This window comes from Dermochelys coriacea, chromosome 12, assembly GCF_009764565.3.
Source record: "Dermochelys coriacea isolate rDerCor1 chromosome 12, rDerCor1.pri.v4, whole genome shotgun sequence".
Taxonomy (NCBI): Eukaryota; Metazoa; Chordata; order Testudines; family Dermochelyidae; genus Dermochelys; species Dermochelys coriacea.
Genome location: NC_050079.1, coordinates 33,816,238 through 33,842,906, shown reverse-complemented (window position 1 = coordinate 33,842,906; position 26,669 = coordinate 33,816,238). Strand labels below are relative to the sequence as shown.

The 26,669-nt window shown below is 43.2% G+C and overlaps 1 protein-coding gene and 1 long non-coding RNA gene across 4 annotated transcripts; one reads left to right on the top strand and one right to left on the bottom strand.

The window, feature by feature from the left end:
• The first annotated feature begins 5,834 nt into the window (after nt 1-5,834).
• Nucleotides 5,835-11,825, top strand: LOC122456249. The gene is made up of 3 exons (XR_006275026.1): nt 5,835-6,196; nt 6,327-6,534; nt 11,756-11,825. It is a non-coding gene; the product is annotated as an uncharacterized LOC122456249 (long non-coding RNA).
• On the bottom strand, nt 11,259-25,321 carry LOC119841141 (arylamine N-acetyltransferase, pineal gland isozyme NAT-3-like). Of its 3 annotated transcripts, none has more exons than XM_043494818.1 (3): nt 17,058-17,233; nt 13,703-14,430; nt 11,259-12,543 (listed from the first exon to the last, which is right to left on the bottom strand). In XM_043494818.1, exons 2-3 carry the CDS (start codon nt 14,423-14,425, stop codon nt 12,517-12,519), a joined length of 750 nt encoding a protein of 249 aa, XP_043350753.1. In that variant the 5' UTR covers nt 14,426-14,430; nt 17,058-17,233; the 3' UTR covers nt 11,259-12,516. The 3 variants fall into 3 exon arrangements, 2 of the variants coding, with proteins under 2 accessions (XP_043350753.1, XP_038224197.1); XR_006275025.1 differs by lacking the exon at nt 11,259-12,543 and adding an exon at nt 25,307-25,321 and having other exon boundaries at nt 13,484-14,430; nt 17,058-17,262; XM_038368269.2 differs by lacking the exon at nt 11,259-12,543 and having other exon boundaries at nt 13,484-14,430; nt 17,058-17,230.
• Between the last annotated feature and the right edge of the window lie 1,348 nt (nt 25,322-26,669).

Genomic DNA, 26,669 nt, shown 5'->3' with positions numbered 1-26,669 from the left:
CAAGTGATTTGGCAAAGGCTACACAGTGCCTCGTTGGCAAAGCAGGAATTAGAACTCAGAAAAACCTGGTTCCAAACTTCCAGACCATGCTGTTTGTTAAAGATCCCAAATCTGCCTAGAACACTGAGACCTGTCCAAGTGTGTAGCAGAGCCAGGGATAGACTCTGGTTCTTGCAAGATCTTGCAACCCCAAAGATACTGCATGGGGTAGCGATATCTGTTACATCTCCCCGCTAGAGAGGTTATGCAATCCCAGCCAAGCCCACAATATTACATAAACTTAATACAATAAAGTATTTCAAGGATATTGCAAGAAATATCCATGTCTGCCCATTTTATAGCTGAATGAAAATTAGGCATAAAGAGGTGAAGAGTCACATTTTCACAGGTGGCATCTAATTTTGATTGCCTCCATTTTAGATCCCATGGGCCTGATTTTTCAGGAGCTCCTGTTGCCTTCTTGAGTTGTAGGTACTCAAAGACTTAGAAAATCAGACCCTTGGCATTGCAAGTTGGGCACCTGAAATTACAGGGCATTTTTGAAAATGTGACCCGATGTAAATTGCCCACCGTTTCTGATAAGGAAATGGAATTCAGAATTTACAACTAGTTTTCAGTGTCATTTAATCACCTCCTACACCCTGGTGTGTTCTGACTAAATCATAACCTCTCCTGGTTGTTATTGTGGACTGCTGAAGAAAGACATCTACTCAGCTATCAATTACAGTCTGTTCAAGGATGTGAATTATTTGTAAAAATGTATTAAGGAGGAGATGGAGAATTATACTGAAAATATTAGAGGACTTTTGTGATACAGCCTCACCTTTAATTCTGCATTAGGGTTTGGTCACCTACTTTAAAAAAAAAAAGGAATACCAGAAATAAAACAAGATACAGAGGAACAAAAAATAATAGAAATATATAGCAATTTCCGTGTTAAGTCATTAAAAGGACTAGGAGGATTTGGTTTGAAAAGGGGAAGATGATTAAGAAAAGACATGATACTGGTATATTAAAATTGGTTAATGGTATAGTTAAGTTTATTGTGAATTTATTTGCTCAAGTTGGCAGTCAGTTTAACATTTTTAATGTTAACTTTATGGAGGGTTTTACCTTGAGATTATAAAAGCTTTATCTAGCATAGTTGTGTAGAATTAAATAATATCAACTGTGACAAACTCACAATATCCTGCACAAAGCCTTACGGAATTAAGATAAGTTTTACTGAGTGAAGTTAAATTTTACTGAATTAGCATTAACACCTGTGGGGTACATTGTATTAAAATGTGACTGTGTATGCGGTGGTGTGGCATTGTATATACCTTCTCTGATAGGGAGGGAGTTGTTACCTGCACACATTAGGGCACCCCACCTTTTCCCAGTCCATAGGGTTCCAGGCAAAAAGCACCTACCCTTACCCAATTCGTGGGGCTCAGAGTATAACTAACCTGGTCAATTTAAGTACCCACACCCTTTCCCAATACATAGGGCTCCGGGTGTATACTACTTTTGCAGGTGTGCAAAACCTTTTACCAGTGAAAGAACCTTACACAGTAATATCCTTATCCTCTATTTATTAGTAATCACCAAAACCAGAATGCACACGTTACTCATACAGTGCTTACAACTCCCAATAAGACAGATGAACTTTTCTTGATGGCCAGTCAGGATCAGGTCCATCGGGGGACTCCAGTTTCTGCATGGTGTCATTAGCAGAGTGTTGAGGTCTGGCAGCTCTGATCTTTGGGCTGTGTCCTGGAGTTGGTTCCCAAAGAACTTCCTTTTGGACCCCAGTTTATGTAGTGAAATTTGAGTCCTGTTTAGCTGTCCCTTAACGAATCATTATACTAAAATTTTACTGACCAATCCTAACATAGTGTAACAAAATTCTCTAACCAATCCTACGCCACCACTTTTATTAATTTACATCTAGCAAAATTGATTATGTAACAGACAGAAACCATTAAAGAACCAGACCATACAGATAAACAATAGAGAAGTGGGGTCCATAATGACAAAACAATAAAGAAATGAGGATTTCACAACCATAGCTATTGAGAAGTGATTTCTTGACAGACAGCATGCCATCAAACTAAGTTTTCTTTAACCATCTTAAGATCTGTTTCTTTATCTGGTGATAGTGGGTGCCATTAGGATGGGGTTTCCTTCTTAACAGCCTGATATTACATTGTTTTAATGTAATTTAGATGGAATGTGACTTCCTGCTTCTCAGCTAATGGCTGCTGCTTGGCTGCTCTTTTAATCCGGCTGCAGACGAAGGCCTTAGGCTTTAGGCCTGACAATATGTCTGCAGACAAAGGCCTTATCCTTACAGGGGATGCCAATGAACATCCCCCAGTATCAGCCTTTGAAGCCTCTTCTTCTGCCCCAAGGAGAAATACATATACTCTGGATATTCCAGAGACCAACAGAGAGAAAATATTTTGATATAAAAGCCAAGGATTTAATTTGACTCAGGGCTTTCTTCCTGACAGGTCAAATGGACTGGACTCCTGGTCCACAGAGGACCCCAATTGTTAGGGGAGAATTGGGAGGACTGAGACCCCATAAAACTGGGTGGTGTTCTAAGCTAAAGCTGTGATGAACTTGTAACCACAAGGCGATGCGTAGGGTGGGGGATTTGAAGGACTTATCCTGTTAGCACCCATGTTAGAGTTGGGATGAACTCTGGTAAGTTTCTTAGCATTCTCACAGGTTCTTCTATTGTTTTTGTATGTTCTCTCTGTAATGCTCTTTACCTCCAGATGAAAGTAGGCTTGCTTAGAAAACTCTGTGTGGTACTTGTATCTGTAGCAATCACTCTGTTATCAGTCTCTGAAGAGAAAGCAAGCAGCTCTGTTTAGGAAGACCGGGAAATACCTGTGGCCAGGGCCAGGGCCTGGCGTGGGCTGAGGGATGTGCTGGCCGCCGCTTCCCACAGCACCCATGGGCCTGGAACGGCGAATCATGGCCAGTGGGAGCTGCGATCGGCCAAATCTGCAGACGCTGCACGTAAACAAACTGTCTGGGCCCACCAGCAGATTTCCCTGACAGGCCGCACACCAAAGGTGGGCTTTCCCTGGGCTAGTCCTTCCCAGAAAGCAGCACCATATACTGCCACATTTGACAGCTAGCACAAAAGCCACCATCAACTATATAGGATTTGCAACCAAAAGCCACCTTCAATAGAATATGATTCATGTGAGGAGTATATATTTGTTCTGTTAGATCATGAGTGTTTCCTCCAAGGATAGAGTCAACCCTGAAAGACCCAAAACAAAAGCTGATTATTTTCCATGCCCCATCCGCCACATTTCTTGGTCACCCGTCTTGTTGTAAATAGGTTCTATATCCAACTCAATGATTTCTCCACAGTGCATGTTGAGATTTTCGAATGGAACAGCTTGAATGTAGTGCTGAAAAATTGCAGTTAAGGTTTCCAAGTCCACTTTTTTGTAGGAACCTTCTTAGGAAATTCTTGTGAAATATTCTCGGATGTTCATTTTTCCTGCATGAAGAGTGAAACAACTTGTTATAGTTGTGCTGGTCTCAAGGGATTCACCCCTATTTTGGTTACACAGGTTGCCTGACCTGCAAACTTCCCCCTTACCTTTAATTCTAGTGTTTTGGAAGAAAGCTAAGCCCATGCAGGAAATAAGAACAAGACTGAAACGCTAGATTGGTCGGTGTCACCTGTTTCAGAAATATGTATTTACAAGGCGTTCTCAAAATAGATATAAGGTTAGGAAAAGATGAGAATTGTGCATCACCTTCTCAGCAAACTTCTACAAGTAGGGACCATCTTTTTATTGTGTTTGTACCACGCCTGACTCAATAGGGTCCTGGTCCAAAACTGGGGCTCCTAGGTGGTATTGCAATAAAAATAATAATAATTAGTCTCTGGATTACATTACTGATCCCTTCACTCACCTGAACTCTAAATGGATTTGTGGTGTTTGCATTTTTTTAGATTTAATTTGGCATTTTTTCTGTGAAATGATTTTTTCCAGAGCCATTCAGCAATCTGTTATGGATTATTTTACTTTCTGTAAGAACTGTGGTCACCTTAGAAAAGGGAGTTCTTTTCTCTTCCAGAAAAACTTCCCAAGAATCTGTTGATTAGAATAAGGGGAAAGTAAATACCTCCCAGCTATGTCCATTACACTAACTGCACCATGTGAATTATAACTAAATTTCATACACAGAATCAGCCACACACAGCTGTGCTCCTGCTGCTCTGAAATTCAGCAGGGGTTTTACAGTACTTGGTTGACGTTTTGTTGAGTATATTGTCACATCTACATTGTGAGTCTCTGTAGTGTGCATGTATGAATACACATGTAGCTGAATACACGCTCAGGACTGATTTGTGCTGCATAGAACAAAATTTGTTTCTGAACACTAAAATGCTACATTGCTTAAAGAATGGATATGAAATGAATTGGTTGGCTTTCCACATGTATTATTAGCCTGTCTTGCAAAACTGCATTTCTCCAGCTACACTGCATGCACATTGTGCAGTGAGATTAATGCTGAAGCCTATCACATTACTGGAGCCAGAATGGACTAGAATGTGATCTAATGGCATCTTATGTGTTGGCACATTGTTCCAGGGAGGGAAAGGAACAATTCAGCATAACTCAGGTTAGCGGTGGGGGGCTAACTAGCAGGAATATAAATTCATATATGGAAAATATACACTTAGCAGGCCAAACCTCTGATAGTGAGATGTCTCAGGCTATGGAATAGTTTTCCAAGTGAAATAGCTGAAACTACATCCCTTGGTATATTTAAAGCTACTAAACGTGTGTTAATTGAAATTGAGTGATGAGTGGGATTTTCAAAAGTCTTAACGTTGGCATTGCTCCCCTGGAAGTCAGTGGGAGCTTCTCCATGCCCTCCCAGGGGAGCGGAGTTAGGCCAATGCTGAGCACTTTTGAAAATCCCACTCCAGGTGTACAATTGGGAATAACACTATCTTGGCAGGAAAGTAGACCAGATGACCTAACAGGCCTCTCCATCTCTAGCCTGTACTGGCCTGATGTCAGCTATTGGTTTCCCAGCAGTGTAACTCCTGATTTACACTGGTATGAGGTCAGAATCAGGCTCTATGGTGAAACAACAGATGGAAATGTAATATAATAGAGAAAAAGTTCCTCACTGAGGAGCAGGAGAGGGGAAAAATTGTCACCTGAGAATAGCCAAAGTGACCACACACAAAAAGTGGCAGCACCTCTTTGATACGACCTCCTGCATTGCCACCCTTCCTCTCCCTCCCTTTGTTTGAGGAGGGGGGCACTTGACACAGAGCTGCAGCATCATTGCCTCACAGTAAGGCCCCGTGATGCTCTAGGACTCTGTAGAGAGTCTGTTATTTCTGTTCAGATTTTTGGTCCAATATTCATCTCCGGGTGGGAATGCCCACTTACTATGAATACGCCAAGATGGTCCAGACAGAACCTGGTAAATTTGATTGGCCTGAATTATTTTTTTAATGTGTGGCACCTACTTGAGATTTACTTCGTTCAAGAAGCTATCAGTGTCCTGTTGGATCAGAGGTAGCTTTGGGGAAGAGATTTGATTCTACCTCTTAGCCAATAGTATTGGACTTAGGCTCTGCAGGTTATTTACATATGTTGTCACTCATCCAAGAGCCACTAGCCATAGTGCCATTGGCCCAGTTGCAAGGAAAGAAGGAGCTTGATGTAAACCCACACACCTACGCAATCTTGCCAAACACAAGGGCTCACTGTGCTAGACAGTTAATGAGCTACTTTGCAGGCTATTGGCTAGGGCACTGGATTGGGAGTCAGGAGACCTGGATTCTGTTTCTGGCTCTGCCACTGACCATGTGTGTGACCTTGGGCAAGTCATGTCACCACTCTGTGCCTCCATTTCCCCTTCCACCATTTCTTTGCCTCTGTCTATCTAGATTGTAAATTCTCTAAGGCTGGGACGGTCCCTCACTGGGTATATGTATAGTGCCTACCATAATGGGTGTGGTCTCAATTAGGGCCGGTGCATGTTTGTGTCTGTGATATAAAGTCACTGACTTCATGAGTGTAGACAGGCAGAAATCATGTAAGCCATGTGTCTTTCATTTTAAATTTCCTAGAGCAAGTGTCCCTTCTTGTGACAGGCTGGATTGCTCTGTGCAACTGCTCTCACTTCACTAGTGACCATACTGTAATGAGAGGTTTCAGAGTAGCAGCCGTGTTAGTCTGTATTCGCAAAAAGAAAAGGAGTACTTGTGGCACCTTAGAGACTAACAAATTTATTAGAGCATAAGCTTTCGTGAGCTACTTTTCTTTTTACTGTAATGAGAGCAAGCCCTGGTATACTACGTAGTGTGTGTGTGTGTAACCAGTCTGTATTCCAAACCTGGACTGCAAAAAATATAGGCCCTGAATCTGATCTCACTCATTTATTTTTGTTCCCACAGCAGCAGGATTTCATTCAGCATTCATGGGATCAGCTAGCAAGATTCACACATTCTGTCTATCTGCAAACTTTCCTCGGGATCAGGGGCGGCAGGTTTGTATAATTTTTGGTAGTGCCCAGAACAGGTCCAAGTCCCCCCCACCACCTTTCATACACACACACACTCCTGCCTAAAGCTCTGGGAGGGAGTTTGGTGTGAGGGCTCTGGGATGGAGTTTGGGTGCTGGCTCTGGGCTGGGGCAGGGATTTGAGGTGCAGAAGGGGGTTTGGGGTGCAGGCTCTGGGAGAGAGTTTGGGGTTTCGGAGGGGTGTGGGCTCTGGGAGGGAGTTTGGGTGCAGGAGGGGGTTTGGGGTGCAGGCTCTGGGAGAGTTTGGGTGCAGGCTCTGGGCTAGGACAGGGGGTTGGGCTGCAGGAGGAGGTTTGGGAGGGGGTTTGGGTGCTGAGTGTGAGCTTTGGGCTGGGACAGAGGGTTGGGGTGCGGGAGGGGGTGCGGGGTGTGGGGCTGGGCCAGGGATGAGGAGTTTGGGATGCAGCTGCAGGCTGCCCCAAGGCTGGGGGTGGGGGGACAGAGAGGAGAACTCCCCCCAGCCCTCTCCCCTCCAGCAGCAGAGAGAGACCTGGCCCCGAACATTGATGGAGCCGGGCCCTCTGGGCCCTGAATTTGCTGGAGCCCAGGCACCATGGCCCCATACAACTCGCCACCCCTGCTGGGGATATCTGTATCTTCTCATAATTAGAATGAATAGTAAGAAATAGTTCATCACTGCTAACATTCATGAAAAACTTGCAAAGTATGAATCTCTTGCATGCAGCTAAACTGTTCATTTTTTGTACAGTTGCATTGCATCTGAGATTGGAGCTGATTTTTATAAACTTCCATTGGACATACTTAATTTAAGTTTCAAACATTTTAGCTTAAAAACACATAAACTTGCTACATTTACTTAGAAAAGTATGGGTGCTGCCTTGCAACACATTTCGCTTGGTTTATTTTTAAAACTTAAACTTCCCCATTATGAATAGCAGAAGCAGGTGCAAACACTGGAATGCTGCAGCCACAAAAAAAGTCATTTCTGTATGCCATTGAATGTATCTAAAAGATCAAGTTAAGAATAAGGCACCTAGGCAATCCCCTGAAAACTAGCAAGTGTCAGGCTTTCCCTTCTGGCTCTCAACAAAGTTCCCTGAAAATATTTGCATTGGAAACTCCTGCTCTTAAAGATACAAACCCCTTTTCACCATATAGCAGAACTGAGTGTTTCACTCTCTGGCAGAGCCATTTAGGGAAAGAGGGGTAGTGCCCTCTTTTGTGTTATACATTATTATTAATAATAATAATTTTGTTTATTTGTATTGTCATAGGTCCTAGGACCCCTAGTCATGGCTTAGGACCGCCTTGTGCTAGGTGTGGTACAAACACAGAGCAAAAGGCTCACAATCTAAATAAGTTTAAACCTTCAGCTTTTCACGCTGAATTGAGAGCAAGCACAGCACAGGCATCACCAGGGTAAATTTTCTTTATGCAGTGTTCCAAAGTGCCCCCACAAACCTGCCCTCCAGGGACAGAGTAGTTCAGTCTCAATGGACTTCCAGTCCTTGGCCCCCCTTCTCGGAACTCCACAAGCCCCCATGACTGTGATGGTGGTGTTTACATGGACGACACCTGCCCAGACTGAGATGGAGAGCTACCAATTCATTCCACTAAAGTCACTGATCTGCAGACAGGCTGGGCAACTTTAGAACTGGTAGTGTAGTGGTGAGGAGTTCTTGTGTCCCTATATCAATCCCTGGAGGCACCTCATTGAGTGAAGGCGGGGTTCTATTCCCAGCCAGTCTCTGAGGGTACATCTACACAGCCAGCAGCAGCCCATGACAGTGAGCCTCCAAGTCCAAGCTGACAGGCTCACACTACAGCCTTAACAGCTGTAAGAGACTGTGCTTTTATGTTGCGCCTTGGGCTGGAGCTCAGGCTCTGAAGCCTAGGGATGGGGGTGGACTTCAGCTTCGGAGCTCCAGCCCAAGAATCAATCTCTACACAGCTATTTTCAGCACTGTAACATGAGTCCTGGGCTCAGCGGCTCACTGCTGTGGATGCTTTAGACAACGTGCTCTGGATTATCTGAGCCCATGTGGCTGCTCTGCCTTTAAGATTCCAACAGCTGAGATACCATTAAGAAAAGACCAAACAGTTGACATGTGAGAATGTGGGTTTGCTGAATGACCTGTGCTTGGCCCAGCGATCTCATCAGCTCCTTTCTGAGTATGTTGAGCAATAAGTCCAGAACAGTGAGCACCAAAACAGTTGACAGAGACGTGTTTAGCTGTGTTACAGGCCACAGGTTGCAGGGAGAGTGACTGGGGGAAGAGTCAACTAAGGGTATGTCTGCGTTGCAGTCCTGGGATGTGATTACAGCTCAAGTAGACATGAGCTAGCTTGGGTTCTGGAAGCATGGCATGCCATGGCTTCACTGTTGGATTTAAGCTTAGGCATATTTGCCTGAGCTGCCATCACATCTTGTGGACGTGGATATACCCTAAGAGATCGGTCCTTTTGGTTCCCTCTATTAAAGCTGTTTTTGCAGGGTTATGACAAACTGGAAATATCTGTATGACCGTATAGAAATCTTATGTCTGACTTGGTTTTCTCGTTCAAGTTTATACTGCTGCCTGACCAATTGCACAGAGTTAAATCAAAACAGGCTGTAAAAGGGGGTTATTAAAGAATCCAGGAACAGTAAAACAATGACACAGATAAGACAGTCTCTGAGGTTCCCACTTAAAGGAGTTAAGACAACAAGGGCTTGGCCATCAGTTGGGGAAAGAAGCTGGAACCATCCATCTTAAGATGTTTTTTTCTTCCTAGGGCTAAGGCTGAGTTCAAAAGACCCTCAGGGGTTAAAAAGCTGCCCTGGCAGAAAGGGAGGGAGGGGGAATATGGTCAGCTCAGCTAGTAGGGATACAGAGTCAGCAGTGAGGCTGACAGACAGACTGTCCTGAGAGCCAGGGTCTGCAGCCAGCTAGCTGTAACGTGGTACCCAGAAAGAATAGGGGACACCAAGGCTTAGTGATGTCTACCTCAGGGCTGGAAGGGAGTGCCAAGCATAGGTAAAACAATAGGCGTGTAGGTATCTGTTATTTTTTAAATCTACTCTCAGCTCTGTGTACTGTTTGGACAAATAAATCATACTTTGATTTAGAGAACTGGCTTCTGTATCACAGCATAGTATTACTGACCACTAGCTCCAAAGTAGAACTCTGGCAGGGTCAAGCCCACGGGGCGCTGCTCGGTATCATGGTATACCAGGGAGGTATAACCCAGAGAGCCAGTCGGAAAGTGGTTGGATTGCACTGCAGACTCCCGCCACAAGGAGGAGTGGAGGCACAGGCCTGTCATCTGGAAGGGGTGCACTCGGGGGAGTCTCAGAAGGAGCAGCCTACCTAGGTACTGTGACAAGAGGAGGGTCTGGAACTGCATAAGAGCCCCTTCTGGGCTGTCATTCCAGCCTAGGTGTGGGGATCCACGTTAGCTGATGGACTGGCTCACCACAAATTTCCCCTCTGCACTGGCTTGTGTAGAGCTGGCCTGGAGTTCTGGCCCATTCTGTCCACTTCAGAGTACCATGCCTACTTCTAAGCAGCCTTTCCCACCCACCCCTCATACACATGGAAGTGCGGAGGTTCCAGCAAGCTAGGTGCATGCAGTGGTGCCAGTACTGCTGAGTGAATTCACCATAAGTGTAAGTAACTTCCCAGGTGCCCCTTGGCCAGCTGAGATGACCAGGTGGGCTCTGCCAGCACGTAGTCACCAGGTGTTAGTATTTCTGTGAGTAACATGCTATCTGCATGCATTATTTAGGTCACTTGTAAAGCTGGGATATTTGGCCTTGTAGTTTCCTCCAGCACTTCTGGACTGAGCATCGGGCCTGTCTGTCAAACTGCTCCATTTAGTTTGGGGCGCTGAGTCTGTGTTGCCTGTATTTCCCCCATTCTTTGGAAACCCTAAAATTTCCTATGTGTTGTTCAAAACACAGCTCCAACATGCCCACAATAACTTACCTATGGGCTGGAGGTGAGGAGCACTCTGCAGCCCAGCCTTTCAGGTAGCCCTCAGGCCCAGGTGTAGTGTATCCATTTTCTGTGTGACTGTCAAGGTTCCTTCCCCACTCTGAACGCTAGAGTACAGATGTGGGGACCTGCATGAAAACCTTCTAAGCTTACTTTTACCAGCTTAGGTTAAAACTTCCCCAAGGTACAAACTATTTTATCCTTTGCCCTTGGACTTTTGCTGCCACCACCAAACGTCTAACTGGTATTATTATTATTAGGAAAGAGCCAGTTTGGAAACGTCTTTCCTCCCAAAATCCTCCCTTACCTTTACACCCCCTTTCCTGGGGAAGGCTTGATAAAAATCCTCACCAATTTGCGTAGGTGACCATAGACTCAAATCCTTGGATCTTAAGAACAATGAAAAAAGCATTCAGTTTCTTAAAAGAAGAATTTTAATAGAAGAAAAAGTAAAAAAGAATCACCTCTGTAAAATCAGGATGGTAAATACCTTACAGGGTAATTAGATTCAAAACATAGAGAATCAATCTAGGCAAAACCTTAAGTTACAAAAAGACACAAAAACAGGAATATCCATTCAGCACAGCTTATTTTCTCAGCCATTTAAACAAACAGAATCTAATGCATATCTAGCTAGATTACTTACTAAGTTCTAAGGCTCCATTCCCGTTCCGTCCCCGGCAAAAGCATCACACAGACCAGACCTTTATTTCTCTCCCCCCTCCTTCATCTTTGTAAGTATCTTGTCTCCTCATTGGTCATTGTGGTCAGGTGCCAGCAAAGTTATCCTAGCTTCTTAACCCTTTACAGGTGCAAGGGTTTTTCCTCTGGCCAGGAGGGATTTTAAAGGTGTTTACCCTTCCCTTTATAGTTATGACAGTGGCTTACAGATAAAGGATGGCCTACTGACTAGGATGCTATTCTGAGACTGAAGAGACCTGACTTCAAACCTCTGCTGTGCCACAGCCCCTCTGTGTGACCTTGGACAGGTCACTTAGGCCCAGATCCTCAAAGGTATTTAGGTTCCTAATTTCTATTGAAATCCTGACTACCATTGAGAATCTAGGCTTTAGTCTCTCTCTCTCTCTCCCCACCTCAGTTCCTCATCTGTAAAATGGGGATAATAGCCCTTTCCTAGTTATGGGATGCTTGTAATAGTAGAATAGAATCATAGAATATCAGGGTTGCAATGCATATGATTTCTACTCATCATATTATTGCATATTAATGACTTTTAGTCTCCTTCAGAAAGAACTTGGTCATTTCTTTTTAATCAGTCTACCAATTGGTCCTACACTCATCACTGAGACTTGGAAAGGACTGTTATTCCCCTGCCAAAAACAACTAAGCATTCATAAAGACTGTTCTGTTTGTCATGATTATTTGTATGTTCAGAAATATTTTATGAAGACCAGCTTTGTACAATAAAATATCTCTGAGGCTCATTTTGTTGTGTGATGTGCATGGGTGTAGCCATTGTATGCACTGGTTAATAACAGGGGCTGTTGTCTTACAAAATCTTAGTCATACACATAGTTGATACATGAGTTAATGGGGTTGCTTCCATAGGTGAGGGGCACAGAAAGTGACCTGTGTTCTGTTATTCTTATTGATCAACAGCCCAGATTCCTTTTCAGGTGAAAAGTCATTTATATTCTGGTTGTTGATGATGAATTATTAAAAAGAAGCTTTTGCATTAAAATCAAGCTTAGTATCAGTTTACTATCAGATAGGGGCTCTATCAGGAAATTGTATCCTTTCCTTCAAGGGGCATTAACTCACTCAGCTAATAGGTATTTTACCATCCATCAGTGGTGCCATTTGAAAGATATGATTAAAATGCTGAGCAGTCACAAAAAATGGGCTCACATCAGTTAAATGTGATTTAAGGAACAGAAATGCAAAGTGTTCCATGTAGACAGAATAACTTCCCTCTGCACCATCTGCTGCGATATTCAAGTGCCCCCAGACTCTCACAGTCAGCCTTGCTGCACGCATGCGGTGGTTATTTATAACAGCTCATGCCTTCCCTCTTCCTGCCACAAGAGGAAATGAAATTCTAAAGGAAGAACATACAGTGAAATACCATAGAAATGGGCTCAGTACAGTGCGTCTAGATTTTCAAATGAAATTCTTGAAGGGTCTAGCTAGCAACATGGGTGTCCCATTACACATCATAATATAAGAAACATCAACTCTAGCTATCTTAAGTATGTATTTCACCCTCATTACCATCATATCTTTAATGTATTTATCCTTACTGAATGGGGGAGGCAACCTAGTGACAGAGGATGTGGAAAAAGCTAATGTACTCAATGCTTTTTTTGCCTCTGTCTTCATGAACAAGGTTAGTTCCCAGACTACTGCACTGGGCAACACTGCATGGGGAGGAGGTGACCAGCCCCCTGTGGAGAAAGAAGTGGTTCAGGACTATTTAGAAAAGCTGGACGAGCACAAGTCCATGGGGCTGGATGCACTGCATCCGAGGGTGCTAAAGTAGTTGGCAGATGTGATTGCAGAGCCATTGACCATTATCTTTGAAAACTCATGGCGATTGGGGAGGTCCTGGATGACTGGAAAAAGTCATGTAGTGCCCATCTTTAAAAAAGGGAAGAAGGAAGATCCAGGGAACTACAGGCTCATCAGCCTCACCTCAGTCCCTGGAAAAATCCTCACTTTGCCATTCTGCATATGGAAAGGGATTAAAGAAGCAGGGAAGGGGCAGAAACTTGCCTCCAGCCCCCAACCCCAACCCCACCCCATGCACCAGCCAGTGCAGTGGAGCCCAACAGAGTGGAAAGTACTCTGCTACTGGTATAAGCCTGGAAGACGTAATTTACCTGTTGAAGCCAGGGGAGAAGCAGAGAAGAAATTGTAGCTCCAAGAGACACAATTTCTTTACTGGGGTAGCACTGCTACGTGCCACCCCTTGTTCTATGCTAGGCAGAAAGTGACAGCCTAGTCCTTCATTTTTTGCAATAATTGAATGCTGGGAAAGAGATTCTCTTTGATGTTGCTGTATGTAATTATATTCTGGCCAATAAATTAAAACATAGACAATCTGCTGCTGTTAACTGGGATGAGTTTATGATCTAGCATTACTCTGAATTTGTCTTTCAGTGTTTTTTCCACCTCCTCATCTGTAAGTGTTGTGGATTCTATCAGATCCATGTTCTCCTTGAAATTGTATTTTACCTTGGTGAGTTTCCACCCAATTAAAGCCCAAAGGCCATCAGTGGTTTGGAGGCTACAGATGGATTTTGTTACAAATAGGGAATCTGGAGATGTCTGGAGATACACACTCTGGGGCCTGAAATCTTCTATCTCTCGTGGCTCAAGGGTAAACAGGTAAACTTTCCTACATATATTTTTGCCCAGATTACTGGAATTAGAGAAATTTTGGTTGGGATTATATTGATTCCTTTTGATTTTCTCAAAGTACCAGATCCCATTGTCTTCCATGAAGCGAAAGATGCCAGGAACCTGGGGCTGGTCTTTCCCAGAAATCAGTTCCATTGGCTGCCACATTTGATAGACCATTCCAAAGCCGCCATCCACTATATAGGCTTTCCCATCCAGGACCACCTTTAGCAGAAGGTGATTAATATGATGATTATATGCATTTTCTTCTGGGCAGTAAACTTTTGCTCCTATAATGGTGGTGTCGTATCCCAGCGTTTTCAGAACCCAAGATAAAAGATGGTTGTTTTCCATGCACCAGCCACCGCGTTTCTTCCTCACTATTTTGTCATAAACTGTTTCTAAGTCTAACTCGATGGTTTCCCCGCAGTGGATGCTGAGGTTTTCAAAAGGAACAGCCCTGATGTGGTGCTGGAATATTGCAGTCAAGGTCTCAAAATCCAGGTTTCTGTAGGAGCCATTATAAGAAATTCTGGTGAAATATTCCGTGATGTTCATGTTACCTGTATGGTGAGTAAAAGAACAATAGTATGTGTCTGAAATGCTTGGATGAGTGTCACCATCCATCATAGGAGCAGAACCTCTTTACACCTTGTTTAAAATGGGTAAATCCCTTGCAGAAAACAAGGAGATGAGTTTGTTTGTTTTACCATTGTGCCTAGTGGCTCCAGGTATGCTAGGCACTCTACATACATGTTTTAAGAGGTACTTCCTGTCCAGAAAAGCTTACAATCTAAATAGACCAGTTAGACAAAGGAAGTGGTATTGTTCCCATTTTTCAGGTGGGGTATTGAGTCAGCGAGACAACTGTGGCCCAGATTATCAAAGATATTTAGGTGCCTACCTCAGGGAGAGTTAGAGGATCTGTGTTTAAAGGATGCACTCAAAGTCATAGTGGGAGCCAGAAACCACACCCTTAACCCCAATCTAGTTCTTTAACTGCAGGGCCAGCCTTCTAGGCACTGCTTGGTTAAATATTTCCTGTGTTATTCATGTTGGTTGGCAGAGGGCACCCATCCCACTGTCTTCTGCTCTTAGTGCTGACAGGAGCTAGAAGTAGATTAGCACTCCTGGTGCTGTGGGCTTTCAGTGAGTCTGGCAGCTCCATTCTCCTCTCCTTTGCAGGAATGAATGGGAGGGGCTCGTTTTCTGCCTCTTACTCACCACCATCCCTGGCGGCTTAGCTCCCCAGCTTTGTGCCTCACTGGTCTAAGTGAGGTGTTCGGAGCAGGAAGGAGACACTCACTTTCCAAAAGAAGGAAATCAATGACCGTGACAGAGTGTCATATCCACAACGGGCTTTTCCCCTCTCACAACATAATGTGAGATACAACAGGGAGGATAGGTTGCCCTTATTCTCCCTACTCACTGTTCCTTCCCACAATCTTCAGAGGCAACCAGCAGGCCCTGTGCCTGGAAGTCAATTGTCAAGGATGGTCAAGTAGATCTACAACCCCTTTACCTGACAGCAGCAGGACCTGGCCCTCTCCATCTGCACTGTTGTTCCTGCCACACTGCCTTTTAGAAACTCTGGGGCCTGAAAGGAAGCCCATAATGCACTGGGATTAGGGAATGCGCCACCCATCAATTCAACACACTCTGGGGACTCCCAAACTTCAGTGTACAAAGGGCAGTGTGGTCAGCAATAAGACCAGGTTCTCCTTCCCACTGCTGGGGGAATGCAAGACGAGCCAGCTAGCAGGAGCTGAAGATCAAATCAAGGTGCGCAGGCTAGCTGGCTGTTCCCAGATTGTAATGTCCTGGGTGGGCAGATATCGCTACTCAAGATCACAGCTCACAGTAAGCAATGCAGGAGGAAAGCCAGGACATGGTGGAGAAAATCCAGGGGATAGGTGGCTCTTTGACAGGGAAGCAGGGATTTTGATATGGACGAATAGGCTGACAGTTATACCCAGCGGACCAAAGAGTTAAAACCACCAAACATCAGCCTACTCTGAGGATCAGATTCAGAATTACAGGTCAGAGCGCACATGATTGATCCGAGAGGCCTCAAACATTCTCAGGTACCTTCTGTGCCTTAAGATAAAGGTGTCCTAAGCCCATGGGATAAAAGTCCCATTGCACTGCTCTCTAGGTAGCACTTCCTCCTTGGTTTACATGATTTGTGTATTTAAAACTTTCTACACTAAGGATATAAGAAGTATTCAATCTGGACAAAGTTATCGGTGTGCAGTACTAAAAAACCCACAAAAACCCCATCATATGAAAGAAATGGGGAAAATACCCCAAATATAAAACAGTATTGTTCCCAATTAGGACAATATGCCGGCAGGGTCAGAAATGTCTCCAACTGGTGCTGTTCAGAATGTATAGAAATATAAATTGTAGCTATCCCAGTATCATTAACCCCAAAAGTTCAAATGTCGGGCCCCCAAAAAGCACACAGTTGGCTTAAAAATCATGAGATTTTAAAAAATAATAAATGTGGGTTCTTTTTCTATATGTTCTGGTACTGGCGCATTTAGAGGTCACATTTTCAAGTTTTTCACAGCAACCATGAGGGCTAGAAAAAATATTTTTAAAAAAATGAGATCTGAGATTGTCAAGTAACAACCTGATTCCAGCTTTGAAAGTTTTAAGAAAACCACCAAATATCACAAGAGTTGTCAACTCTGCTATCCAATTTCAATTCCTTTTTTTTCTTTTTGGGCAACAGTAAGGACAGTATTTTAAATGATTTTTTTTCTACTTTAAGGGAAATCTTACGGTGTTGTTGCTGCTCTAATTTTAAATGTATTGAAAGTATGTTGGCTTAGAAAACAAAATAATATTTATTATTGCTTACAATTATCAGAAGCAGGCATAATATCAGAGGTGTCTGAATCTGTCCGTCTGTCATGGTTATTTCTGGGTCACCTTTCACACTGACATCTGAACCAAGCCAGATGATGTGAATGTGTATTCTGGCTGAGGCTGATAATTGAGAGAATAAGCCAGTAAGTCTGTTACATTGACACAAGAGAAGTCAAGTCTGAAATCGGTTCAACATTCCCTCTCAATTCTTATGCAGTGTAGCCACTTCCTGCAATGTTTGTTCACAGGCCAGATTTCAATGTGCGTTTATGACCAAATCAGCCACAAAAAATTCTGGGTTTTAAAAGTGTCTTACCTGTAAAAACAGTTCAACCACAAGTGTATCAGTTTTCACTCTCGCTTCCTTAGGCAGTAAACCGTCTGGCCTGGTTTTCAGTCCTTTATGCAGTGAAGTTGGGAACAGTTCTCCAGCTTCTCTTGAGAGAAATTCCTTCTTTCATCACGTCACTTTCACTTTCTTCTGTAACTGATCACCAAAGCCAGAGGAGGGAGGAGTTCAGCTGTAATGAGCTAGCAAATTTTGGTTGCACTGACATAATGAGGATTCTAACTCTACTTGTTAGAACACACACTGTTTTGTCTTTTTCAGTGGCTAAATTCACTGGTTGGTTGTGGGGGGAGTGGGAGAGTTATTTTTTTCAATAACATTATAATATCAGAGGGTGATACTTTTTTCAGGAAATTAGGCAGCTAAGTGTTGGTCAGGAATTTAGGGCTGAAAGTTCATAAACAGTTGACCTGAGAAGATTTTCACTATTTTATATGTCACAAGAATGACAAGATTCTAGCACTGTTGAACACAAACATAAACCCTAGTGCAGATTGGGCAGCAAACCCAAATTCTTGTATTGTAGCTTAGTGTCTAATTTGTTATCCTTTGTCTCTGCTACATTTCTTTGTGGATTACATTAGATTTTGTAGAATGTAAGTTCTTTGGGGCAGGGGCTGTGTCTTCTTGGAGCCTCTGGATGCTACTGCTATATAAGAATTAAAGAATAACTACTGCTATGTAGAATTCCCTCCATCACTAAGTATAACTCATACTGCTTTCCACCTAAGGATTAGTATGCATTTTTCTAAGCTAAATCTCATTTTGCTATTTTCCTCCCAAGTCTCAACTATTTCTAGATTCTTTTGTATTAATTCTCTGAGCTCAGCAACATCCTAATTTAATATCAACAAAACATTTCACTAAACTGCTGATTGTGCAGATAAATAAGTTCAGGCACAGATCTCTATGGTAGCCCACTGCACAACCTGTCCCCCATCTCAATACTTTGCTCTTTGTCATTGCCATCTGTGGATGGTCTTTCACTTTATTTGCCTGTGCTCAGGTCCAAGCCACGTTATCATCAAGGGAGCAGGGTGCTTGACATAGGTGGACAACCCCTGGGAAGCTCCATGTTTGTAAACAGACAAAGATAATTGTCCAGATTTCAACACTTAACAGATTTCACTGGCCAGGTTAGATCCTGCCGTACTTACAGAGTCAGAACCCAGTGTTTTACTGGAGAGTAAGCCAAACCCCAAGTAATCAGACAGCAGTGTACTCTAAGCATTCTTCTGCTTTTTAAATCTCACTAGGAATTTCCCCATTTTGGGCGTTATGGGGAAGTGAGGGACTGAGAGCCCTAACTAGAGCCAGGCTCAGTGTAAGCACTGCTAGTCCGACACCTAAAAGAACCCATTTCCCACAGCACAGCCTTTAACTGCCTCCTCCGTGCAGAACATTCTTGATTTCAGGGCAGATCTCTACCCTCTCCTCACACATTTCCCCTTTCATCCCTCTCTTCTCCCTGAGCCTAGTGAAGTTAGTGGGTCTTTCCACTAATTTCAATGGGCACTGGATCATGACCTGAAAGAACCTGCTTCCCAGTGATCTTTCAACACAGAGGGAAAGGCTGGCCACAGCTCTCATCAGCAGCTTCCCTTCAGTCCGCTACAAAGTGTCATTCAGGAGCAGCACAAGGTGCTTGCTCCATCCCCCAGGTCAGAACCCCCTGACTCTGCAGCATCCCCAGCCCTGCTAATCAGCATGCTCAGGATTGGGTTCAAGAGGCGCATGCTGACCCCTCCTAGGGCAGCTGAGCTCCTGGGCAGCAGGCACACTGATGGCGGTGGGGACTATTCTTTTACAGGGTAACCCCACCCGCTCAGCATTGCGCTCTGACCCTCTCTAGCGGCGGCTTGGCCTGAGAGCGATGAGCCTGCTGCTGCATTGGCTTACAAAGAGAAGCCTTCTAGTAGAGGCTTATGCAAAGAACCAGAGATGCCCAGGTTTGATGGCCCAGCTGGGACACAGGGTAGGTATAACAGGCTCACCACTCTGAGGTGAACAGAGGGCCCTCTGATTCCTTACTAGGGATGATCGCAGGGTCCAGTCCTGCATTCCTTGAATACTTGAAACATCTATTGCCATCAGAGCAGTCTGGGTGGATGAGGAATGGCAAAGTGGGACTGTGGCAACCCCCACGAAGGCATTAGGATTCAGTCACCACTGTGGGTCTTAAACAGGGTGCTATTGGAACCCCTTGGGGGGGTTAAAATGACAGCAAGCACCCCCCGCTCAATGCAGCAGGACACAGCCGAGTCTTATGAGTCCAAACAGTCCACATTCAGACTCTGTCCCCGCCATGTGTGTCTTAGTGCAGGGTCTCCCCAGCCCAAGATCCAGGCAGAGCGTTCTCCTGCCTGGGATTTCCGACTGATGTGCAGTCTGTGGGAATTAAAGCACAATCACTGTCTTTAACAACCTGGCATTATAGTGACCATGAAACTGTTCTATAATTGATATTTGTCTTCACAGGAAATTGTACAGCTCTAGCTGTTTATACAGATACATTTAATAAATGGGCAATTGCAGATCTTTGCTACATTCAGTTTCTCCAATTTCTCTTACTGGGGATGGGCAGGTGATCTGGTTGTTTCTCTGACCACAGAGAACTCTTTATTAACCACATTCTCTCGTATTTCAGGCTGAATAAACATGTTATTTGTGATGCATTCACATTAACCAGGTCTGATTGTAATCATTCTTTAAAAAAGAAAAGGAGGACTTGTGGCACCTTAGAGACTAACAAATTTATTTGAGCATAAGCTTTCGTGAGCTACAGCTCACTTCATCAGATGCATTCGGGGAGTGGGGAGATTTATCTACACACACAGAGAACATGAAACAATGGGTTTTATCATACACACTGTAAGGAGAGTGATCACTTAAGATGAGCTATTACCAGCAGGAAAGAGGGGGGTGATGTAAATCTCCCCACTGTATTTTCCACCTAATGCATCCGATGAAGTGAGCTGTAGCTCACAAAAGCTTATGCTCAAATAAATTTGTTAGTCTCTAAGATGCCACAAGTACTCCTTTTCTTTTTTGCGAATACAGACTAACATGGCTGCTACTCTGAAACCTGTTAATCATTCTTTGCATTCTTAAGAATTTGCAAGCCTGTTTTCAATAAATCATAGGGTTGGTCATGTTATTACATCCATCAGCATTTTAATTCATTCTCTTACCTATTTTAATAATCAAATTCTGAAAACTGTGTGATGAAAATGCTCTCTAGCAACAAATATATATTCTTCTGTTACCGCTGGTACCACTGTGAAATCTTAATGCTCACTAGATGTCACTATAATTTTACTTGGTCTTCACACCTAACAAACTGATGCAATTCTCTTGCACTCTGATAGGTTTATGTTAAAGGCCCCTTAAAAAAACATTATTAGTGATCAAAAAACTATTCCAAATATAAAGTTTACAGAAAAGAAAGTTGTCTGTAGTGATGTTGTAGCCATGTTGGTACCAGCATATTAGAGAGAGGTGAGATAATATCTTTATTGGACCAACTTCTGTTGGTGAAACAGACAAGCTTTCCAGCTATACAGAGCTCTTCTTCAGGTCTGGCAAAGGAACTCAGACTTAAACACTTGCCTTTGGTTGAGCCATTACCAGTAGTTTTGAGGCTGAGTTGATGTGCAAGGAACTACCAATTTTTTATAAAGAGCCTTGGTGGAGGACTTGATAGCCCAGATTTTGAGTGTGTCAATTTCTTCAGACCCAGAATGTGACTGGACACAATTTACTTTTTTCTAATGTACTTATAACCCATGTGAGTACTTACCATACTGATCCAGATGGTTCCTATACACCTCAGGGTTAGCTATTGGACTTTGGACTTGTGCTGTAGAAAGAAGAAACTATTTGCATTTGAAAAGACCTCTTCTCAAACAGCAAAGTTCCAAGACAAAAGTCACTTTTGTCAACACAAACTTTGTGTCTTATTTTTGTTTAAACTTGACTTGTTTTTAAATCAGAAAATGTAGTTCCTGGAAAGTATTCCTATAAATGGATTAGGAAACACAGAGTCAGCTCTGTTTATTGAAGGTAATCTATTGAACTTTTTAAGGAAATGGATTTACAGATTAGTTTATGGCTCCATTTCATGCATGAATGACGTATCTATAAATCGAGAGACATGATGGATGAGGTAATATTACTGTCTCATATCCTGAAATCAACAAGGCTACAACAACACTGCAAATATCTGTATGCTGTAAGGCACTGATGTCCAGAAGATGGTGAATATATATGGTATAAACCAAACCCTAACTCCAGGGGTGCTGGAACAATTTGTATAGAGGGAGTGCTGAGAGCCATTGAACCAAACTGTAATCCCTGTACACACAGGCGCTGGCTTCTAATTTTCCCTAGGGGTAGGCAAACCCTGCTCAGCCCCAGGCTCCACCCGAACTCACCCCTTCCTCCAAGCCCCCACCCCGCCTCTTCCTGCCCCTGCTCCACGTCAGCCCCACCCCCACCCCATCCCTTCCCACAAGGCGCCACCCCACCTCTTCCCAGCCTCTTTCCACCCCCTCCCCCGAGCGTGCCCTGTCCCCGTTCCTCTCCCTCCATCCCAGCACCTCCTGCACACCACTGAACAGCTGTTCCATGGCATGCAGGAGGCGCTGGCAGGGAGGAGGAGGAGTTGATCAGTGGGGGCTGCAGGCGGGTGGAAGGGGAGCTTGGCTGCCGGTGGGTGCTAAGCACCCGCTAATTTTTTTCCATGTATGCTCCAGCCCTGGAGCATCCATGGAGTCGGCACCTGTATATGATGAAAACCACAAGCACCCCCAGTTCTAGCACCTGTGCCTAACTCCTTTTCTTTACAGAGCTTAGTTCAGTGGGCTGTCTCTGAACATTAGACCACACTGCCTCTCGGATGGTCCAAGGAGCTCGGAAAATAGTATTTCCCTGTCATCATTAGCAGTAGTGGTCAGACACAAGGTTTGTAGTGCTGTAACAGTGTTGGGGCAGAGGACAGTCCTCGAACCAGCAGCAGATACAAAGGAGGAGACTAGAGAGAGCAACTCCCCAGGATGCCCCTGGCATGAAGAGTTATGGGCCGAAACTGAGCTATGGAGGTGACCACCTCCCACCAGCGGTGATTTCTATGGGTGAAGAATGAGTGGACCCCACAAGCGGAACCTGGAGGATTACAAAGGGAGCCCCGCCGGGCAGCTCCTCCAGTAAGGAGGGAAAGAAAACACCTTCCTCTCAGGTAAGGGGGGAGATGTGTGACAGAGTCCTGGGAAACTGCTACTGAGGCAGCACTCTGGGCACCGTAACAACAGCAGTTGCTCTGGAGTAGCCCTGATCAGGAAGAGCTGTGCCTGATTGGTGGCCTGGGAGGAGGGTTAGCTAGCTAGCCCTTTACCCAAGAAGTAGAAAAGGCCACGTGTGGATTAATTCTCATATAAACCTGAAGAAAAAGGGAACCCTAAGCTATTGTTTAGTAGTATTTACTTGCTGAACCAAACTATAATATTCACGGACACGGGCGGAACCCACCCAGGAGCATTTAACAAACACATGGTGATATCCTATATGCAATTTCCCAGTATAAGGGACAAAGAAAACGACTTGGATGAGAGACTAATTGTGGACGACAGGTTTCAGAGTAGCAGCCGTGTTAGTCTGTATCCGCAAGAAGAAAAGGAGGACTTGTGGCACCTTAGAGACTAACACATTTATTTGCGCATAAGCTTTCGTGAGCTGCAGCTCACTTCATCGGATGCAACTTCATCTGGTGAAGTGAGCTGTAGCTGACGAAAGCTTATGCTCAAATAAATGTGTTAGTCTCTAAGGTGCCACAAGTCCTCCTTTTCTTTTTAATTGTAGATGGTAACTAACCCCCATACACGCTGACTCAGTCAGCAAATGCAGGAGTGGCATGTCAGGGGTTAATTTTGATCGAGGAATATGTGATGTCATTTATTTGTATTTAGAAATGGCAACATAGAAGTATTACTAAGGAATAGTTGATAGAGGGTTTAATGTTGAAATTGAAAGACCTACATTTTATAAGGCCAAGAAAACCTCTGGGTGATCTTTGAGAGGTGCGAATTAGTGCTTTGTTTCCTTTCTGGTGATTAGTTTACAAGTTTATGCTGCCTACTGGAACCCTTATCTATTCTTTGGAAAGAGCAATAAATTGTGTGAAAGGAGGACAGCCAGACAGCCTTCTTTCATCCTTGAAACTATCCCAGCTGTGAAGCTCACAGGGAAGAATTTATCCTCTGTTTGACCCTTCTGTGGTTGTTTTGGTTTCTACCTTTTTTAAGTTGTACAGATTCCAATCATTTTGAATCTAAAGGGATTGATACCTTTCCAAGATCATAATATTGCATTGGTAATTGGTATAATATGAAATATGTGACAACAACAAAGTAAATACCCACTGTAGACATCTCATGTACTGTATAGGGATAATAAAAGACTACCATAACCTAGGCATCTCTACCAGACAGACAAGTAACTATTCTGGCAGATTTGCTAAAGTTGCTTTTAAGAGAGTCATAATTAAATCTTGACCAAAGATGCTGGAAGAGCAAGATAGCAGTTGGTGTTGACATAAAACAGGTCCTCAGATTGGCTGAGGACAACTTTTGCTTGTCTCTAAACAAGCAGAACCCCAAGGGTCACTCACTAGTACAAGCCATCATTTAAAACACTCCTGGTAAGATGTAAATCAATATAAAAGTTTTTGGTGAAGTCCTCAAGATTTTCAAGTTGGGAACCACTAGATTAAGTGTAACTTTTATCATCTTTGTAAAATAAAAAAACAATGGCCCAAAGAGAGATTGTGATGGTTATGTGAGAAATCAAATTGACAACAAATATTTCTTTGTATAATTATATCTGAAGTTCTAAGTATAGTGCTGTGGTTAAATTTCACTAAATATGCAAGTTAAAATAGTTATACATTTAATTGTAGTTAGTTACTATTGTTTTAAGAATTGTAATAAAGTTGTTTAGTAGCAGTGAGATGTTGAGTTACATATACATGCTTTTACATATGGGAGTGTCCTTTAACAATTACATGGAGTTATGTTTTCTTATTAGAAAATAGTATTAATTATAATCATTATAATTTATTGTATTAATTTTGGTTAATGAACAAATGTTTAATTTGAAATGAAAAAAAGCATTTTAGTGTTTGGCACTGGAATGTTAATTTGATAGCTAACTCTGGAAGTTATCTAATGTAGAACAAAATTGGGTATCAAATTTCCCATGCTGGAGGCTGGAATAAATAAACTCACCCGGAATCACTGTTCCCTCTAAGCTGTGCGCGTATGCACACGCACACAGATCCTAAGCCCCACACACATGGAGAAACACTGCGCGCACAAAAATTTGCACAGAAGACATTTTTTGCGCACACAGCCTGTCAAAAATTAGGGGGAACATTGCCTGGAATTAAAGTTAGTTTTAAGGTTAAAGGAACTTTTAAGAGTATAGTACTATTCAATACACTACAAAAAGTATAGTACTATTTCAATATACTGTTACAACTTCTTGTTGAATATAACAATAAGAATTAAGAGAAAACAGAATTAAAATAGTAATAATTCAGTTTGTATTATATTTTCAATTGTCATTGAGAGTTCTGGTATTCTAAAAGGAACTAAGGGCTTGTTGACACCGGAAATGCTTCAGCATCCCAATTGCAGTGCTGTAGTGGTGCCACTGTAGGACTTCAGTATAGATACTACATATGCTGATGGGAAGAGTTCTCCCATCAACATAGGTAATCCACCTCCTCAAGAAGCAGTACTAGGTCAGTGGACGAATTCTTCTGTCAACCTTGAGCTGTCTACACTGGGGGTCAGGTCAGCTTACCCACGACACTCAAGGGTGTGGATTTTTCACATCCCTGAGTGTCACAGCTGGGTCAATCTAATTTTTTAGTGTAGACCAGACCTAAGAATATGTCAAAAGACAAACCTTGATGAGATTGTGATGGCATCGGCTGAATGATGGGAAAGAATGCATAATACCTGACTTGTTTATGTGATAAAATGTATCACCTGTTGTCTGAAGGAGGATCATCCCCAAAATTTGCATTGTTCAGTGGTAAGTGTCAACAGTGGAAACAGATAATAAAAGATGTGATCCAAACTTAACAGTGCAGATGAATGGAAAACGTATTCATAAAAAGCAGATTCTACCACCAGTTGGTAGAAGAGCAGCCTCACCTGAAAATCCTGAGCAAAGAATCTTTTTGTTCTGGATACAGAAAGTTCTTCCCACTTCCTTTAGAAGTAGTCGTGAAAGGTCAACTTTCTTGCCCTAAGAAAGAGGAATTTCTTTAACTGAGTCCTTCATAGACAAAACTTATGGAGGATTCGGGTGCACTGGTCCAAAGCTGCCTTGAGAAAAAGAAACTTTCCTAAAGGAAGGACAATCCAGTGGTTAGGCTGTTAGCCTGGGATTCAGAAGACCTGCATTTAATTCTCTGCTCCACCATTGAGTGGGTAAGTCATTTAGGGATACATCTATGCTGCAATAAAATACCCGGGGCACTGAGTCTCAAAGCGTGTATCAACAGACTTGGGCTTCCGGGGCTCAGTCTGCATGGCTTAAAATTGCAGTGTAGACAATCAGGCTCGCTCCAGCCTAAGACTGAACATCTACATTGCTTTGTATAGTCCCACAGCCCAAGCTATAGGAAAGTGAAGCGGTCTAGCTCTCAGTGCCAACAGTTCCGGTAAAACACCAGAGTTAAAGGGTTCATTTTCATTATCTCTGATAGTTTAATTGTTAATCTGCAGCCATTCCAGCCAAAATCCAATGTCCAAAGATTTGCAGTAATGCTCATAATACCAAACAGGAGCTTCTGTGACTTTTATTCACAATTGGCACAAGCTCATGTGAGAGCAGCAAAATATACAATAGATTTTTGCAGCACATTCCAAAAGTTCATGGCATTAAAGCCTAATTTTCAAACCCAGCCTCCATGTGCAAGCAATTGTGTGCATCTATACCCAAATACATACACACACTGGCATGATGCCCAATTATTTTTGTATGTGCAAATTCTAGGACCTGCACCAATGTATGTGCTCATGTGTAGGTATGCATGAATGCTAGATTGTGCACACATAAAAGGGGGCCAAGTGCACACATAAAAGGGGGCCCTACCATTGAAAATCAGGCAATTAAATGTTATCATTTAAATCTGTATCTCTGCTAGGCCTGCCAGCCAGAGTAGAAATTAGTGCTAATTGGGCTGTGAGTCACGTGGGTATGTGTCCATTGGAGGCAGAACTGAGATCTGGCAGTATCCCAACACACTACACCTAGACTAGTGAACAGCCAGTGTATCCAGTCACCACCAATCTGGAGCACAGCTAAACCAATATATCCTAGAACTGAAAGATTCTATGTCTAATGGCAAACCACCCCAAGTCAGCTGGCCCACCAGGGTGTTAAAATATACTATTAAAATGATGTATGTATCCTTACACTGGATCAGCTCTTAAACTGATTGACACCAGCTGATCTCCACTGACTTCTGTGGAGCTACTCCTGTTTGTGAATCTGTCCCACTGTGTTTAC

Excerpts from the sequence above, each read along its gene's own strand:
- LOC119841141 (XM_038368269.2), bottom strand. The coding sequence starts at position 14,425 with ATGAACATCACGGAATATTTCACCAGAATTTCTTATAATGGCTCCTAC.